General features: G+C 33.4%; 2 protein-coding genes across 3 annotated transcripts; both read left to right on the top strand.

The window, feature by feature from the left end:
- Nucleotides 1-5,495: 5,495 nt before the first annotated feature.
- Nucleotides 5,496-9,725, top strand: LOC106342538 (transcriptional corepressor LEUNIG_HOMOLOG-like; the record flags this gene model as incomplete). Its single annotated transcript, XM_013781505.1, is given in 17 exon segments — nucleotides 5,496-5,558; nucleotides 5,659-5,756; nucleotides 5,868-5,977; nucleotides 6,055-6,326; nucleotides 6,401-6,479; nucleotides 6,579-6,690; nucleotides 6,773-6,822; nucleotides 6,901-7,173; nucleotides 7,390-7,464; nucleotides 7,560-7,787; nucleotides 7,864-8,014; nucleotides 8,089-8,198; nucleotides 8,288-8,437; nucleotides 8,511-8,666; nucleotides 8,750-8,866; nucleotides 8,998-9,195; nucleotides 9,291-9,725. Coding segments are annotated over 17 exon segments (2,355 nt in total). The 3' UTR covers nucleotides 9,435-9,725.
- Nucleotides 9,726-14,542: 4,817 nt separating this feature from the next.
- Nucleotides 14,543-16,557, top strand: LOC106339490 (cyclin-dependent kinase inhibitor 4-like). 2 transcript variants are annotated; one of them, XM_013778318.1, is made up of 3 exons: nucleotides 14,543-15,109; nucleotides 15,826-16,035; nucleotides 16,106-16,557. In XM_013778318.1, the coding sequence occupies exons 1-3, from the start codon at nucleotides 14,679-14,681 to the stop codon at nucleotides 16,173-16,175; spliced, it is 711 nt and encodes a 236-aa protein (XP_013633772.1). In that variant the 5' UTR covers nucleotides 14,543-14,678; the 3' UTR covers nucleotides 16,176-16,557. The 2 variants fall into 2 exon arrangements, with proteins under 2 accessions (XP_013633772.1, XP_013633771.1); XM_013778317.1 differs by having other exon boundaries at nucleotides 14,551-15,109; nucleotides 15,817-16,035.
- The last annotated feature ends 413 nt before the right edge of the window (nucleotides 16,558-16,970 follow it).

Raw genomic sequence — 16,970 nt, 5'->3', positions numbered from 1 at the left:
CTCATGGACATACTATAATCTTTAAGTGCTTTGGGACATCATGGCCTAATGAGTTTCCCTTGTGTTCATGCTACACACGTGAGATTCTATGGGATAACTTTTTGTGCCCTTTCCAATATAAATTTCGCATCATGTTTTGGACCATGATGACCAATCCGGTCATACCATAAAGTGTATAATTTCGTGGGTAAATCATTCTGGTTACCATGACTATTGCCTCTATCATACTGATCTTGGTATAGTCTAGATCAATAGAGAATGCATGTATAGTTTTTTAGGACTCATTATGGCATTGGACGATTTTATACATATATCTGAAGGAACTCTTTGTTTCCTTCGCCCATTGTTTCAATATGGAAACCATTCATTCTTATATCTCTATATAATCTCAATGGATTTTTCTGGGTGAATATAAAGCATCTAAATGCTTGCCCTTATACATATCTGGCCATAGCCCTTAATGTGTACCATACCCGCAAATCATATTGGCGTTTTCAAAAAAATCATTCATTCCTTTTATTAAATTTTAATAAAAAAAGTTCATAGAAATGAAAAACATAGAAATGAAAAACATCAAAACAAAGAACATAGAATTTAGATTACAAATGTCGAAATCAATCTTCAGTTTTTTTTTTAGACAATCTGAAGTTTCATAATCCATAAGATCGTCATTCTCATGATTGAAGTCATTTTCAATATCTTGGTAAGTCATATGGGCTTCAGGATTCTTCCCTTTCAAGCTCTCTTGATAAAGGTCAACTAGAAGCTTGGGAGTCCTACAAGTCTTAGCCCAATGATTGCTCATTCCACATCTGTGGCACACGTATTTCTCTGATTTAGTCGAGTGTTGGGGTTTGAAAGAAGATCCACGGCCACGACCATGGCCTCGTCCAAATGAGCCACGGTCCCGTCCATGGTCTCGACCATTTCCTCGCCCGCGGCCAAAGGATCTTCGACCGCGGCCATGTCTGTTCGATTTGTCTCGACCACGGCAATGCTGGCTGTTTCCTTGGGCGTGGTTGGAATCTTTATTGTCCTCTAGAGCGTGTGCATCAGGTAGTGGAGCTGATCCAAGTGGTCTCATCTGACTGTTTCTCATTAGTAATTCACTGTTCTGCTCAGCGAGCAAGAGACAAGAAATAAGATTAGCATAGGTTTTGAAACCTTTCTCTCGGTACTGTTGTTGTAACAGCACATTGCTTGCATGGAAAGTGGAAATGGTTTTCTCAAACATATCCTGTTCCGTAATACTTTCACCACACAATTTCATTTTAGAAACAATCTTAAACAGTGCAGAGTTATATTCGTCCATAGACTTATAGTCTTGGATCCTCAGATTCGTCCAATCAAACCGAGCTTTTGGTAAGATCACCGTTCTCTGGTGATCATATCTCGATTTCAATTCATTCCATAGATCTAGTGAATTCTCAATGGTTAGGTATTGATCCTTGAGACTCCCAGCTAGATGATGACGAATGATCAAGATGGCTCTGTAACGATCCTTTTCATTGGCATTATTGTTCTCGATGATACACTCACCGAGTCCCTTGGATTTCAGGATGATATTAGCATCGAGCGCCCACTGAAGGTAATTGTTTCCAGATAGATTTAGGGCAGCAAAATCAAGGTTGTTGATTTTTGACATCTGAAGTTATAGATTAATATTTTTAGATCTTTTAGGAATATTTTTTAATGTTTAAACGATTAGGATTTTATGTTCAGACAATCAAACAAGCCTTCACAGCCAAGATCTATGCCTCACGGCCAATGAGCAAGCCGCACGGCCATGGATGCAACTAGTTCGTTTTTATGCATTTAGTTTGTCGTGTAATTTCAATCCTAACATGGTTTGTTTCTATCAGTTCATGATGCAATCAAAACAAGCAAACCAATCGGCCAAGCAAAGATCAAGCCAAACGGCTATTTGATTCAATTTAACACCATTCCTAGAATAAGTTCTAAGTGTAATTGCAATCAATCAATGTAATTAAGTTATGGTATGAATGCAACAAATGCCTAGCTGAAGGAGCTCCTCTGGATCAGTGTCTTCTCTGTAAGCTTACACAACTAAACTGGAGAAAAAATATCCAGAAACAAAGGTACTCTCAACAAGCTTAATATAATTTATATAATCTCAACAATACAAGTAACAAATTAAAAATACAAACAAACAATAAGCAACACCACGAACTATATCAATCACATTACTAACACAGTTTAGTCATTTATGAGTGTAGAACATTGCATACACAGTTCATCATCACAACTCTAACCCTAAAACAATAAAAAACTTAAAAATCAATGATTAAACCAAAACGCAAAAATCACAGCTATAATAACGCTAAAAAATATTGAGATGAAACAAGAATTCTGTCCACAACTCCGCGCAAGCGCGAAGACAATGCTCCTAGTAGATTGTAATATATGTCGTCAAAATATATTTTTTGTAATCAATACTAGTATAACTGAAAAGGCCTTTTTTGAGGCCACCTTTTATTTCAATAATATTTACAATTTTGTGTCACTGTATTATTTTTAAACTATGATTTTATTTAAATGTTTTTCTTCTTTTTTTAGGAAATCGCTGTTTTTAATTTAACTATTTAATTTATTAATAATCCATTTACATTCCTTAATAAATCGACAATAAAACGTATCTTTGGCACAATTAATATATATTCTTTCCGTCGACTACATTTAAACTTATGTTAACATGATACCCCAATTGAAAATCAGTTCAAAAAAAAAAAAACATGATATCCCAATTAAAAAAAAAGGTATGTAGTCATACCATACGTTAATAATCTACTAGATATTAAATCGACACTGTTTTTGAAGATCACACACTAATGTCTTAGCAAATTATGTTTTGAATAAGAAAACATATACACTTTATGTCGATTCCTACTATTCAAAGTTGGTATATATCCAATTATACAATATGTTAAAACTTTACTAGAAATAAAGTTGATTAACTGAAAGAATGAAATATCACCCTTTACGTACGTTTAAAACAACTATAAGATTTTTTCTTTTAAAACACCTACAAGATTTTTTACCAAAAAAATCACAACTATATGATCCTCTATTTCCTATATCCGTTTAATAAATTTAAACTTAGTTTGTTCCAAATCCTATATTTTCTATATTCCGTTAACCCCAAATCCAAAGATATATTCACCAAATATTGTGCTCAACGAAAATAATTGATATCCAACTATCACCCTTTAACCTACCTGTCGGCAAAAAAAAAAACTACCTATCCTTTGCTACATTTAATATATATACACACAGATAGCAGAAAAGATAAAGAACGCACAGAGTAGCTACAAATTCTCTTATGTCTCCTCTGGCTGGCTTTTTGTCTTATGTGTCTCCGTTGTAATTGTAGATCGATCTATAACATGACACAGAGTAAACATCGAGGCAAAGTCAGGTCTATGAAATCAAAATAGGTAAATAGGATTGTTAATTGTTAAAGTTTGAACAACAAATAAGATGAAAATATTTACCTTAATTTTGATCTTTTTCACATGGATTGCAGGATGATACCTCCGGAAAGGATCTATCTTTGAAATCGGATGCTTGGTGAAAGCAAGACAAAACCCTAACTATTGTGACCCGCAAAGCAGATGTGAGAGATACAATATTTGTTACAATGTTAGTTTAACAAAAAAAAAATTCCTCTTTGTTCAAAAAAAAAAAAAAAAAAAAAAAAAAAAAAATTCCTCCTAAAAATAGTTATCCTAAAGTTGGGATATAAGGTGTAGTTTTTTTTTTTTTAACGACTGCATTGCATTGATAGAAGAATCAACCAAATTAGGTGTTCAGGAACATAATGAAAACGAAAACAAAGAAAGACAATAAGGTGTAGTTAGAAAGCCCAATTTAATTTATAGTTAACTAATATTGTATATCATTAAAATTAAATCACAACATAAAACACATCAGCAAAAGGAGAGCTAATGATTACTTGGTAAGATCGTTATCGCAATTAGTAATTGAAACGAGCTTGTGCTTAAAACAGAACCAATAATTTATATTTTCGGTGATCATTGTTGTGAAACTTAGGATTTAACCCGTAAGTTTCTATATATTATTAATGAATAAGTGTTTTCTTTATATAGGAGTTAAAAGAGAAACAAATGAAAATAAAATAATAGGAAATATTACAAATCATAAACATAAACGAATTAGGAAATAGGCAAGTTGTAGCCGCTTCTCTCTCATCTCTCTCTCCTCTCCAAGTCTCGCGGCCGCCTCTCTCTCTCTAGAGTTGGGCCGTCTCTCTCTCTAAGTGTATGGACCGGACCGGTTATTGACATCCACCAATTGATTTATAACACTCTTCGGTTATGGACCGGGTCGGTTATGGACATCCACCAATTGATTTATAACAGCAGTAATAAAAATTTAAATTATTATAGCTAAATGAGTCGGTTAATATTTGGTGGAAATTTGAATTGACTTGCATTAAAAACATGCAATTATTTTGTTATGAATAACGTACATGATATAAAATTTAGCATTTCATTTGGTTTCATAAAACATATAAGCAACTGGCTCAGTTTGAAAGTTGGCAAGATACAAAGTATTTAACTAGTATCTCGAGCCATGTTCATGCTGAAGCATCTTAAGCTTGTAACTAGGAGATGAAAATACAGTAAAACAATACAATAATTTATGCCAATGTGCATTATGGAGAGCATGAGACCATATATATATATATTTTTTTTGGTAAAAAAGCATGATCAGACCATATATATTTTGTTAAATCTTAGCCCTTCCCCTTAGGACCCGATATTCATCATTATTACAATGCTCTAAACCATCAACAACTCACACACATGTGCCCTGACTGATCTAAATTACTTTAATGATGACTCGAGAGGAGATACTAAAACAATTTGACGTATGCTTGATGCCTGCTTGTTTTCCCTTCAATATAACAAACGGATCAAGAAAATACCTTAACCTCAGGGTCCCCGAGGTTAGTTAACCCATTCATAAGTGAAGCCGATAGCAGACCCAATACAAGGCCCATTAATGAGCTTATAACTCCAAACATTGAGGCCCATTAATAAACTTTATTCATGACGAATCCTGAGCTTACCCAAAAGCATCATCAAAACCAAAACCTTTGAATGATCTCTCTCTCTCTGTCTGTCTGTCTGAATCTTGATCTCCAAAACAAATCCCTGGTATCTCTCCAACCCTAGATTCTTTTTCAATTGGATTGTGATCCTTCACTTATCAATTCGATTACTTCTATGTTTAACTCCTCGAATCGCTCAACTCGTCTTCGCTTACAAGTAATTTTAAAAATTCCTGATTTTTAAACTGATCTACTCTGTCTGTGCAGTAAGCAATGCTTGATCTCTAAAGATACGGGTTCCGAAGATCGAATTAGGGTTCTGATCTACTCAGAAACGCTTTTGATTTGCTGGGTCTTGCTCAAGTTAGTTTCTTTATCATCAAACAATCGAATCAGTTTCAACTGTGTGAGCTCGATCTTGGGCTGAAGCTATGGCGCAGAGTAATTGGGAAGCTGATAAGATGTAAGTGGATTGTTTTGTTAAAGTGTGTAACTTTTCCAATTCCAAGATTCTATTTTTTTTTTTGCTCACTTTCCTTTTTATGTTTGTTGGGTGTGTGTAGGCTTGACGTTTACATATATGATTATTTGGTGAAGAAGAAACTTCATAACACTGCTAAGTCTTTTATGACTGAAGGCAAAGTCTCTCCTGATCCTGTTGGTATAAACTAAAAACCCACTTCTGAAGTTTATGTTTTGTCTGTGAATCGAGCTTTAAGCTATGTGATTGACTTGTTGGAGTTAATTTATTTGTGTTGTGTGAATGGTGTAGCAATTGATGCTCCTGGAGGGTTTCTTTTTGAGTGGTGGTCTGTGTTCTGGGATATCTTCATTGCAAGGACGAACGAGAAACATTCAGAGGCTGCTGCAGCTTATATTGAGGTAGGCTATCTACCATCTGGAGATATAATCTCTTTTCTTTTTCAGTTTGGTAACTGACCAGTGGCTTTGAGATTTAGGCACAGCAAGGTAAAGCAAGGGAGCAACAACTTCAAGTGCAGCAAATGCAGATGATGCGCCAAGCTCAGATGCAGCGTAGGGATCCTTCTCTTGGTGGTCCAATGAACACTATTGGTTCTGAAGCGATGATTGGGCAGTCGAATGCAAGTGCTATAGCTGCAAAAATGTACGAGGAACGTATGAAGCAACCAAATCAAATGAACACTGATACATCCCAACCTCATATGGATGCAAGGATGGCCCTTCTCAAATCAGGAACAAACCATCATGGGTAAAAATTGTCTCAGCTTCATTTTTTTGCAGGCATATACATATTGTCCTCACACCGTTTCTCTCCTAAAACAGTCAGATGGTCCCAGGGAATCATCAAGGAGGTGTTTCCGCAGCACTGCAGCAACTTCAATCACGAAGTCAGCAGACTCCTGTAAATAATTGCTTTACTTGATGACTCTTAAAATCTCCTTACAGAAAAGTCTCCAAATCAAATATTTTGGTGCATATCTTAGTCTTTTGAAACTTGCAGGAAATCAAAACTGAAGTTAATATTGGTGCATCTCCAAGACAACTGTCAGTGGATCCTTCTACAGTTTATGGCCAAGGAATTTTGCAATCAAAGCCTGGGATGGGGAATGCAGGTAAATACAATGAAAATTTTATGGTGAATTATACATAGCCTCACGGGCAATTTTTGTTTACAAGTCTTATGGTTTTGTGAAGGATTAAACCCTGGGGTAGGTGCTCTTCCTTTAAAAGGATGGCCATTAACTGTAAGTCAGTGCAGGATTTATCTGTTTATCATCCCAAGCCCAGTTTTTTTTCACCAGGTTGCTTGAAAAATGTTACAGGGCATCGAGACAATCCGACCAGGTTTAGGCCCTCAGGTTCAGAAAGCTTTCCTTCAAAACCAAAGTCAGTTTCAGCTCTCGCCGCAGCAGCAACAACAACAGCAACAGATCTTGGCTCAGGTTCAAGGACAAGGAAATCTGAATAATTCATCCATGTATGGAGGAGACATGGACCCTCGAAGGTTTACGGTATTACCTAGAGGAACGAAAGATGGTCAACAGAATGCAAATGATGGATCTATAGGTTCCCCTATGCAGTCCAGTTCGTCTAAAGTATGATTTCTTTTCTCAAAATCATTAAAAATGCATATTCCTGTTGAATGCAGTGTCATCTATTGAGCTTGAATTCACATTAAACATCTCAATTTTTATGTGAAATCGGATCAGTTACGTTTTTCATTGTATGCATTTTTCGATAATTGCTACTCTATGATATCCTGAAACTGCTGTTATGTTGATATTTGATATTTGATATTTGTTGGTATGTAGCATATCAACATGCCACCTGTACAGCAATCTTCTTCTCAGCAACAAGATCCTTTACTATCACAGCAATCACAGCAGGTAACTTTTATGTGGATCATGTGGTTTGGTCCAAACTAGTTTATTCTTCAGTTTGTATTTGTAAGATGATTGAGCTCGCTTCGTGTGTTTGATAGAATAACCGCAAAAGAAAGGGACCTTCCTCTTCTGGTCCTGCTAACAGTACAGGGACCGGAAACACGGTCGGCCCATCCAACTCACAGCCGTCAACTCCGTCAACGCATACCCCTATCGATGGATCTGGTATAACTGGTAACATGCAGCATATGAACAACATGCCAAAGGGGCCGATGATGTATGGTTCTGATGGAATTGGTGGTCTTGCATCATCAGCAAACCAACTGGTATGTTTCTTAATTTCCCCAGAAGAATGATAACAACCATACATCATTGGCCCCTTTGGCATGTTATTCTCAATAGCTGCAGGATGACATGGAACCTTTTGGAGATGTGGGAGCACTAGAAGACAATGTAGAATCGTTTTTGTCCCAAGATGATGGAGATGGAGGAAGCTTGTTTAACACCACCACCCTAAAGCGGAACCCTTCTGAGCATGCCGAACCCTCAAAGGGTATTATTATCTCAGTCCCTCATGAATAAACATGAAGATATATAATAACTGTGTTCCTTTTTTCTTTCTTTCAGCTTTTAGTTTCAGTGAGGTTAGTTCTATAAGAAGAAGTTCCAATAAGGTCATCTGCTGCAATTTCTCATCTGATGGGAAGTTGTTGGCTAGCGCTGGACATGATAAGAAGGTGCAACATCTTAATCTCTTAGAAATGAGCATACGTTTTGCTTATATAACTTGCCATTACCTTATGCAAATTTCTTTTTTGGTCAGTAGCTTTATATTTGGAACATGGAAACACTAATAACTGAGAGCGCTCCGGAAGAACATGGTCATATCATCACAGATGTTCGCTTCAGACCTAATTCAACTCAACTAGCTACGTCCTCCTTCGACAAAACTATCAAAATCTGGGATGCCTCTGAGGTATAGTCTAAATTCATCTCTTTTAGTTGCAGCCATTTTGTCTTGTGACTAACCAACTAGCAATTTTCTGCAGCCTGGTTACTTTGTAAGAACGATTACTGGACATACCGCACCTGTAATGTCCCTTGATTTTCACCCTAAGAAAACAGATCTTTTCTGCTCTTGTAATGGTAACAATGAGATTCGCTTCTGGAACATCAACGCTGCTAATTGCCTTCGTATTATAAAGGCAAGACCCCCTGAACTTTCTCGTATGGCTTCTCTCCGAGCTTGAACTCTTAGTTTTCTAATCTTTGAGTTTTCCTGGGACAGGGTGCTAGCACGCAAGTACGGTTCCAGCCAAGATTTGGACAAATGCTTGCCGCAGCTTCGGAAAACACTGTGTCAATTTATGATTATGATAATGATAGACGTGTCCACTTGTTAAAGGTAACCCCCCCCCCCCGAAGATAAAATATATATTTTACTTACTGGTTCAGTCCACATAAGACATTGTTAAACACCACCTATGTAGGACTGTGCGTATGTCTCATGTCTTGGTTTGTTTTTTGATGTGTCAGGGACATTCCGCAAATGTAAACTCCGTTTGTTGGAACCCAAGCGGAGAGTTGATAGCTTCTGTTAGTGAAGACTCTGTTAAATTATGGTCTCTGAACTCAGGAGATTGTATCCACGAGCTCAGTTCTAGTGGAAACAAGTTCCACTCTTGTGTCTTTCACCCTACCTTTCCCAATCTTTTGGTCATTGGTGGCTACCAGGTATGATCTTGGATAGTTTCTATAGAATCTATATCAGGCTCTACTGTTACTTGATTCTAAATGATTTAAACTTGTGGTAAACGAATGTGTTGCAGTCACTGGAGCTTTGGAACACAAAAGAGAACAAATGTATGACAATACCGGCTCATGAGTGTGTCATCTCTGCATTAGCTCATTCACCTATGACAGGAATGATGGCTTCTGCAAGTCATGACAAATCCGTAAAGATTTGGAAGTAGAAAAATATTTGTGTTCTTCATGAAACGAAAAGGAAAAAAAAACAGAGCTCGAATATTTTTGAGTCTAATTGTTTGTTTAGTGTTTACATTCAGTAAGCTGTTTAATGGGTTTGTGTGCGTCAAAAACAAAGGTATTTCGTAACTCCAATCTTTGTCTTGTGTGATCTTTCTTTGGGATTTTTCTTGTTCTTGTGTTCTATAGTGTTTAAGTGGGACAGAGAGGTGTAAGCAATTTCTCTAGACCAAAAAATTTGTAGAAATATCTTCTCATAATTATTCAAATTGTACACCCTTTTTCTTCTTAAAACATCTGTGCTAATAAGACTACAGTACTACTTAGTTTGTTAACATACGCATTGTAAACTAATCACATTATATAATTAAATTCTATTTTAATTCCATAATCGAGTTGAGTTTTTGTTTTGGTCAACGAGTTTAGTTCTATTTCAATCATATTTATTTTTAGGGTGAAAAGATGTAACAGTGAATAAAAAATAAATTCATTATTTCATTTTGAGTAGAGAAATTTCCTACGATAGTTCTAAAAATGTTTTTTTTTACAAATATAAACTTTAAAAATAAAAATGACCAAAATAAATTTAAATGTTTTATTAAAATAAATAAATACTCTTATACCCATAGGGTTAATTAATCTAAACTTAGAGTTTAAAATTAAAGACTGGCGCTTTGGGGATAGAGTTTCAAATTTGAAAAATTCAAAAATCAAAATCAAAAATTTCAAAATAAAAAGAGACTATTTTGGTCTTTTTTTTTTTTGAGTGTTATTTTTGTGACAAAAACTTAAAAAGATCTATTTGAGAGAATTGTCATTTTTAATATGTTATGGGTCTATTCGTGTTTCGAATTTTTTGGGTTAAAGATTTTAGTCACATTCGGATATTTCTAAATTTCGGTTCGGATTCGGTTTGGATCTTTGCGGGTTCGGATAATCCATTTAAATGATTTTTAAAATTTAAAAATTCAATATATAGTTTAAATTTGGAAAAATTACATGTTTACCACTTTCATGCCACCACTTTTCATTTATACCACCACTAAAAGGACATTTTCAAAAATACATTCTTCATTAAGTGGCAAAAGACTTTTATGCTCATGTTCTTTATATATATATAATATAAATAAATAAAAATCTCAAAAAATAAAAAATTAATTTTTTTAATTTTTTTCTAAATTATACTATTTCGAAATTCAAACCCTAAACCCTAAAACTCAACTCTAAACCCTAACTTATCAATCCTAAACTCTAATTTTTTTTGAAATACGAACCCAAAACCCTAAACCATCAATTATAAACCTTTTTTTTGAAATAAACCCTAAACTCTAAAACATCAACTTTAATCTCTAAACCCCGAAACATCAACTCTAAACCCTAAACCCTAAACCTTCAACTCTAAACCCTAAAACATACTCTCTACCCTCTCTAAACCCTAAAAAGTAAACTCTAAACCCTAAACCCTAAAAATTAACCCTAAACCCTAAAATATCAACTCTAAACCCTAAACCCTAAACCTTCAACTCTAAATCCTAAACCCTAAATCCTAAACCCTAAACCCAAAAACCCTAGAGTTGATGTTTTACGGTTTAGATTTGAAGATTTAGGGTTTAAGGTTTAGAGTTGATGTTTCGGGGTTTAGGGTTTAGAGTTGATGTTTCATGGTTTAGGGTTTAGAGTTGATGATTTAGGGTTTAGAGTTGATGTTTTAAGTTGATGTTTTAAGTTTAGATTAGTTAACATATGTTTTTTTTGTCAAAGGTAATCAAAAAGTTATAAATGTATTTTACCTTTCATTAAAGATGAAGGTAAAAGTGGCTAGTGTAAACATGAAAAATGGTACTTTGAAAATGGTATTTTCGGCAATTTCCCTTTAAATTTCTCAAAATCTGTAAATAAAATATTATATTACATATAAATTTGAATAACATATGTCAGAATACCTAAACTTAACATATAAATTGGTTTGGTTTGAATATTTTGAAAGAGAATCAGTAGATATTTCAACTTTTTTTGGTGTTTTGAGTATATTTTAGCTATTTTAGAAATTTACTTTTGGCTATTTGTATATATTTTTAAGTATTTTAGACAACTTAAAAGTATCTTATATATTTTAGATGTTTTTAATATACATTAAATCTAAAAATAATTAATATATTTAGATATATAAATTTATTTCGGATACATTCGGGTACCCGAAATATTTCGGTTCGGATCGGATTCGGTTTCGGTTCTCTGGATACTAAAATTTTGAACCCGTTCGGATATTTAATCAATTTCGGTTCGGATTCGATACTACTTTTCGGATCGGGTTCGGTTCTTCAGATTCGGGTTTTTTGTCCAGCTCCAGTAACGAATTACTTTGGCTACAGTACTTTTTTCTCCAAACTTTGTTTTTGAGTAAAATTAAATAGAATTAGCCATTAATATTTGACGTGTTTATATTAAAAATGAAATACTGTGTAAATGACTACATGTGAAACATAAAATCAATATTTTGTATTTTAAACACTAGTTGAAACATCTTGTTTTGTAGAATAATTATAAACTGAAACAATTTGTTTTGTAAGACTACTGTAAATTGCTTAAAATTTAGCATTAACAGATTAACCTGTGGCCTTTTTAATTATATTGTTGATTTTAGTTTACATTTAAAGTAATCCCTGATCAAAGTGAAAACATAAAAATTAGATGAATAATATGGTAATGATTACTCTATATTTATTATTTACGTTCGACAACTACCATTCATCACTGTATATAAGAGCATCTACAACCCTACTACAAAAAAATATTTATATGAATAATGTTTTTTTGTTTGTTCATGAGTGCATTTTCCGCTCTATTTTACGGTGTAAACGTATTCTTAAAGGTATTCTTGGCGTCTGAGATAGAGGATACTTACAACCTTACAACCAGTAGTTAGAGACATTAATTTCATATATGCTAGGTTTCTCGATCAAAAATACTCCTACTCATCTTTTTTTTTTTGTTTTCAACAAACTCCTACTCATCTTATAGACTTATATATATTTTTAAAATAGGCTGCTCTTATAGACTTATATTGCATAAAACTATACGATCCTTAGACATAACTAGCGACTGTCTTACCAACCAAAACGTCATTTAGTAGAATGGATAATGAACATGAAAATTTATACTAGTCTTAAGATTCTCAATAGTATTATCTAATCCGCATTGCATTAAACAACTTCATTGTCCTATTCCGAAAGTCACGTATACATTTAATCTCATTACTTGGTAGTTAGTTGTACACAAATCAGAAAGCAATTAGTTTAGTAGTTCATATGTCTATTGTAGACTTGTAGTAGTAGTATTAGTATTAGTAGACATTCCAATTTCGTTCGACTTCTACCTAACCGATATTTTCAAACTTCACCTTAGGTAATATCCATAAAAATAAAGATTTAATAGACCAATTGACAAAAAAGTAATTGATAATATATCAGCTTATATTTGTGATTTTCAATTTTTTTTCTAAAGGTATCTTCAAATTCATTATATTTTTATTTCAAAATGAAGTTTAAAATAAATAAAAATGCTAAAACCAACTTCATTTTCCATTCAGTAAAAATGTAATGTACTCCCTAAATAGAATAATACATTTTTTTGTTCATTATTCTATTTTCTAGTCTAAATTGGATAAGAAGTAGAACAAAATCTAACTCTTTTATAATGTTACTCATTTAAAACAAATACATTGGAAATACTAAGACTTTGATTGGTAGAACATTATCATTAGCATTACATTATCCAATCAACATTTGTTAGAAAAACATTTACTAAATGCTAATGTTTTCCAAATATTCTCTGATCAATGCTCTCATATGAAGCTTTTAGAAAAATATTTGCATTTATAATTTATAATTTATAAAATTAAAGAAAATATATAATTGATTTATTTATTTTAGTTAATAATATCATAAAATTATTTTTATATCCAAAAAAAAAAATTTTGATTTCTAAAATAAATTTACAATAAAAAATAGTATTTCACATTTAAAATATTATTTGATTATATAAATTATATTATATTTTAAATGTGAAATATTAATTTTTAAAATAAATATTTTAATTGTAAAATTTTGTTTTTAAAATAGTATTTTTCGATATAAACATAATTTTGAGAGTATCAAATAAATTAAATTAATTATATATCTTTTTAATTTTATATATTAATATATTTATAGATATATACATTAGAAATATATTCATTAGAAATAAATATATTATATACTATATACTAATTTTTATAATAATTTAAAATATTATATTCATACTGCTCTATCAATCATTCTATTAAACAGTTTAGCAAAAACATACAGCTTCTGCCGCATATTGCATCTACTCTGCCAATCAAGGCTTAAGTGTTTTAATTAATTTTTATATTTTTCTTTAAATAATACTATAAAATACATTTTTCTCAAACCAGTTTCTAATTTTTATTTTTAAATAAAGATTTATATTTATTATATATTTACTTATTTAGAGAAAATACATATTTATATTTTGAATTTAAAAACTAGCATTTTCCTAGTCAGAAACGTTCACCTGTAATTTTTAAAATACATTGAAAACCTATTTTGAAATGTAACTCAAGTTTTTAACTAGAAAAAGTGTTAATTAACTAAGGACATGATTAACCCCGGTTTCTTAGTCGAAGTTCTTAATTCATGATTTGACATTTTTTTTTATATATTTTTCGGCTAAGAGACGGTTCTTAAGGCATGTTTATTGGGGGCTTTTTAGTTTTTCTTAGTTAAAGTTAAAAGACGGTTTTTATATTACGTTAAGAACTCCACCTCTAAAACCCCCAATAAACATGGTTTTATATTTTTTATTTAAGATACGGTTTTTAAATAAGAAAAACTAAGAACCATCGGTTAACCGAAGTTAAAAATCTCAGTCTTTTGACTGGGGTCAGTCAAAATTATTACACTCGACTCAAGTTTTGTTCCAAAAAAACTAGCAAAAGTATAGTGTACATTAGTCGCAGTGGTCAAGACGAAGCAGCCACCTGAAAAAAATAAACAATTCCAAAATATAAAGATAAATAAAAAAGGAAAGAAAGAGACAGAGAGAGAGACCCCACACAGCACCATCTTCAACCCTAACTCCGACCCATTTTCTCTCTCACCGAACCGACGGAACCTTTGTCTCTCACTTCTCTCTCTCTCTCTCTCTCTCTGAGTTTTTGTTAGCGTCTGGTAATGGGGAAATACATGAGGAAGAGCAAAATCGACGGAGAAGCAATATCTTTGCTGGAAGTATCTCCTTCTTCTCCTTCTTCTTCCCTCGGTGTTCTTACTCGAGCTAAGTCCTTAGCGCTCCAACGAAAGCCCTCCTCTTCCTTCTCGCTACCGACTTCTCCTTCTCCTTCTCCTAATCAGAAGACGAGTGATTGTGGCGGCTCCTATCTTCAGCTAAGGAGTCGACGGCTCCAGAAGAAACCTCCAATTGTTGTGATCAAACGGAGAAAGCAGCAGCAGCGGAGGAAAGAGTCTTGCGGCCGAAGCCCTAAGCCAGATTCAGTTGTTGAGAGTGGTGTCGGTAGCAAAGAGAAGGTATTAAATGATGAAATCAACAACAAGGGTTCAACTTCGCTTGAGGAGAATTTATTGGAGCTTCAGGGTAATGAAAGGTATCATTTTTTTTTTTGTCAAAGATGTTTACTTTCAATTTTCCCCAATTATATATAGCTTCAGCTTTTTGTAGGCTATACAACTTGATTAATCCTGTGGATTTGATTTAGAATATATGGCTCCATGGGATTTGAATCTGTTCAATTTTGAATTATTCTGATGGTAATTTGAAATCATCGTTTTTTATGTGGAGAAATAACAAAATAAAATAAAATAAAATAATAACTGACCGAAATTTCATTTTTTTTTCTGAGCCTTTTCAGAATATGACCACATGTGTATGTGATATGATGATGCCATCTTTTGCTTTATCTGACATACCAGATATTAGTCAAATGTTTTTCTTTTCTTGACAAAGTTTTTCTTTCTTTTCTTTTTTTTTCATTCTATTCTTCAATTACTTGTGCAAGTAAGACGGTGACAGTAACAATTGGTTCTATTTATGTCTGAGATGTCTCCTTAGCAATTCTTGAAAGTTTAATACTTTTGATCATCGTTGTTAGTTGTGGGTTTCGTTGGTAGTTTTTGGATGTTAAGATTAATCTGAAGTCAACATCTTCTTCAACATGATTTAGCTTTAACTATAGGCAATACAGTCTGCTTCCTCTTGGTGTTATGTTAAGGAAAGTTAGGAAACATAGTTATGTGCTTTTATTATCTTCGAGAGGATTCTTTGAAAGTAACAATTTTTTACTTACTCTCTCAGCTTAAACAGGAGCACAAGTGAATCCACACCATGCACTTTGAAAAGAGAGGCTGAGATCAACACAAGTCTGGGATCGTCCACAAAGCTTAACAATGGTATTAGTGACAACAGCGACCAAATAGAAGAGAACTTGTCGGGCAGTCACCGTCCAACTACGCCTGATATGGACAGGTTTTTCTCGGGTGCAGAAGAAGAACAACAGAAGCAGTTCATTGAAAAGTATGAGCTTCCCGTTTGAAAACCCTTTTGGTTTTGTATCCTTAATGGCTCGTCAACTTTTTGTTTTCAGGTACAACTTTGACCCTGTGAACGAACAACCACTACCAGGAAGGTTTGAATGGGAGAAGGTAGATAATTAATAGAGGGAGGGGGGGTTAATAGTTAATACATAATTTAGTTACATTTTCATGCTAATCACCATAGGTTTGATCTTATTTCCATCATCCGTTTCTTAACTTTTTCCAACATGTAAAGAAGTTAGGATAAAAAAAAACTACATGTAGCGTTTTTCAAATTGGTGTCTGTAACATAAGTGGGCTTTAAAGGGGGGTTTGTGTAACACATAACTGATACCAACCCTTTTTAAGCCTAAAACAGATCACCTTAGTACTAGTAGCGTTTAGGAGTCATGCATTCTCTTGTAACTCTTTCATGTGACCATTTTAAAATCTATCCTTTTGTGTGTAAACATGTTACATGTACTGATCTCAACTCAATAAAGATTTACCCATTTTCTTGTCATTCTTCTTGTTTTACTTCATCTCAAGTTCTTGTTCTTATCATCATCATTATGGTCCATGTGTTGGCTCTTCAGACATCCATATATAAATGCAAATTTTATACTGAAAATAGAGAGACAGAAGGTGTTAGTTATTGATATGGATTCTCATAGTGGTCTTTTGTTTTTGTCTCTGTCTCTCTCACTAAAATCAAAAGTGTTTGAAAAGATTCTCTTTATCTTTCTATCTATCACTCTTCTGTGTGTTGTGTGTCCATTGTACTTTCCACTTAGTGATTTGTGCCCACCATTTTGTCTTAATATACAAAACTTGTGCCCACTAGCACATCATCAGCATCACTGTGATCATCTTTTGATCCATCATTGATACTTCCTCGCGTCTTTGCTTTAGCACAAGATTCTTTTTTTGTGTGAT

This window comes from Brassica oleracea, chromosome C4, assembly GCF_000695525.1.
Source record: "Brassica oleracea var. oleracea cultivar TO1000 chromosome C4, BOL, whole genome shotgun sequence".
NCBI classification, from domain to species: Eukaryota; Viridiplantae; Streptophyta; class Magnoliopsida; order Brassicales; family Brassicaceae; genus Brassica; species Brassica oleracea.
This window is presented reverse-complemented; position numbering and strand designations above follow the sequence as displayed.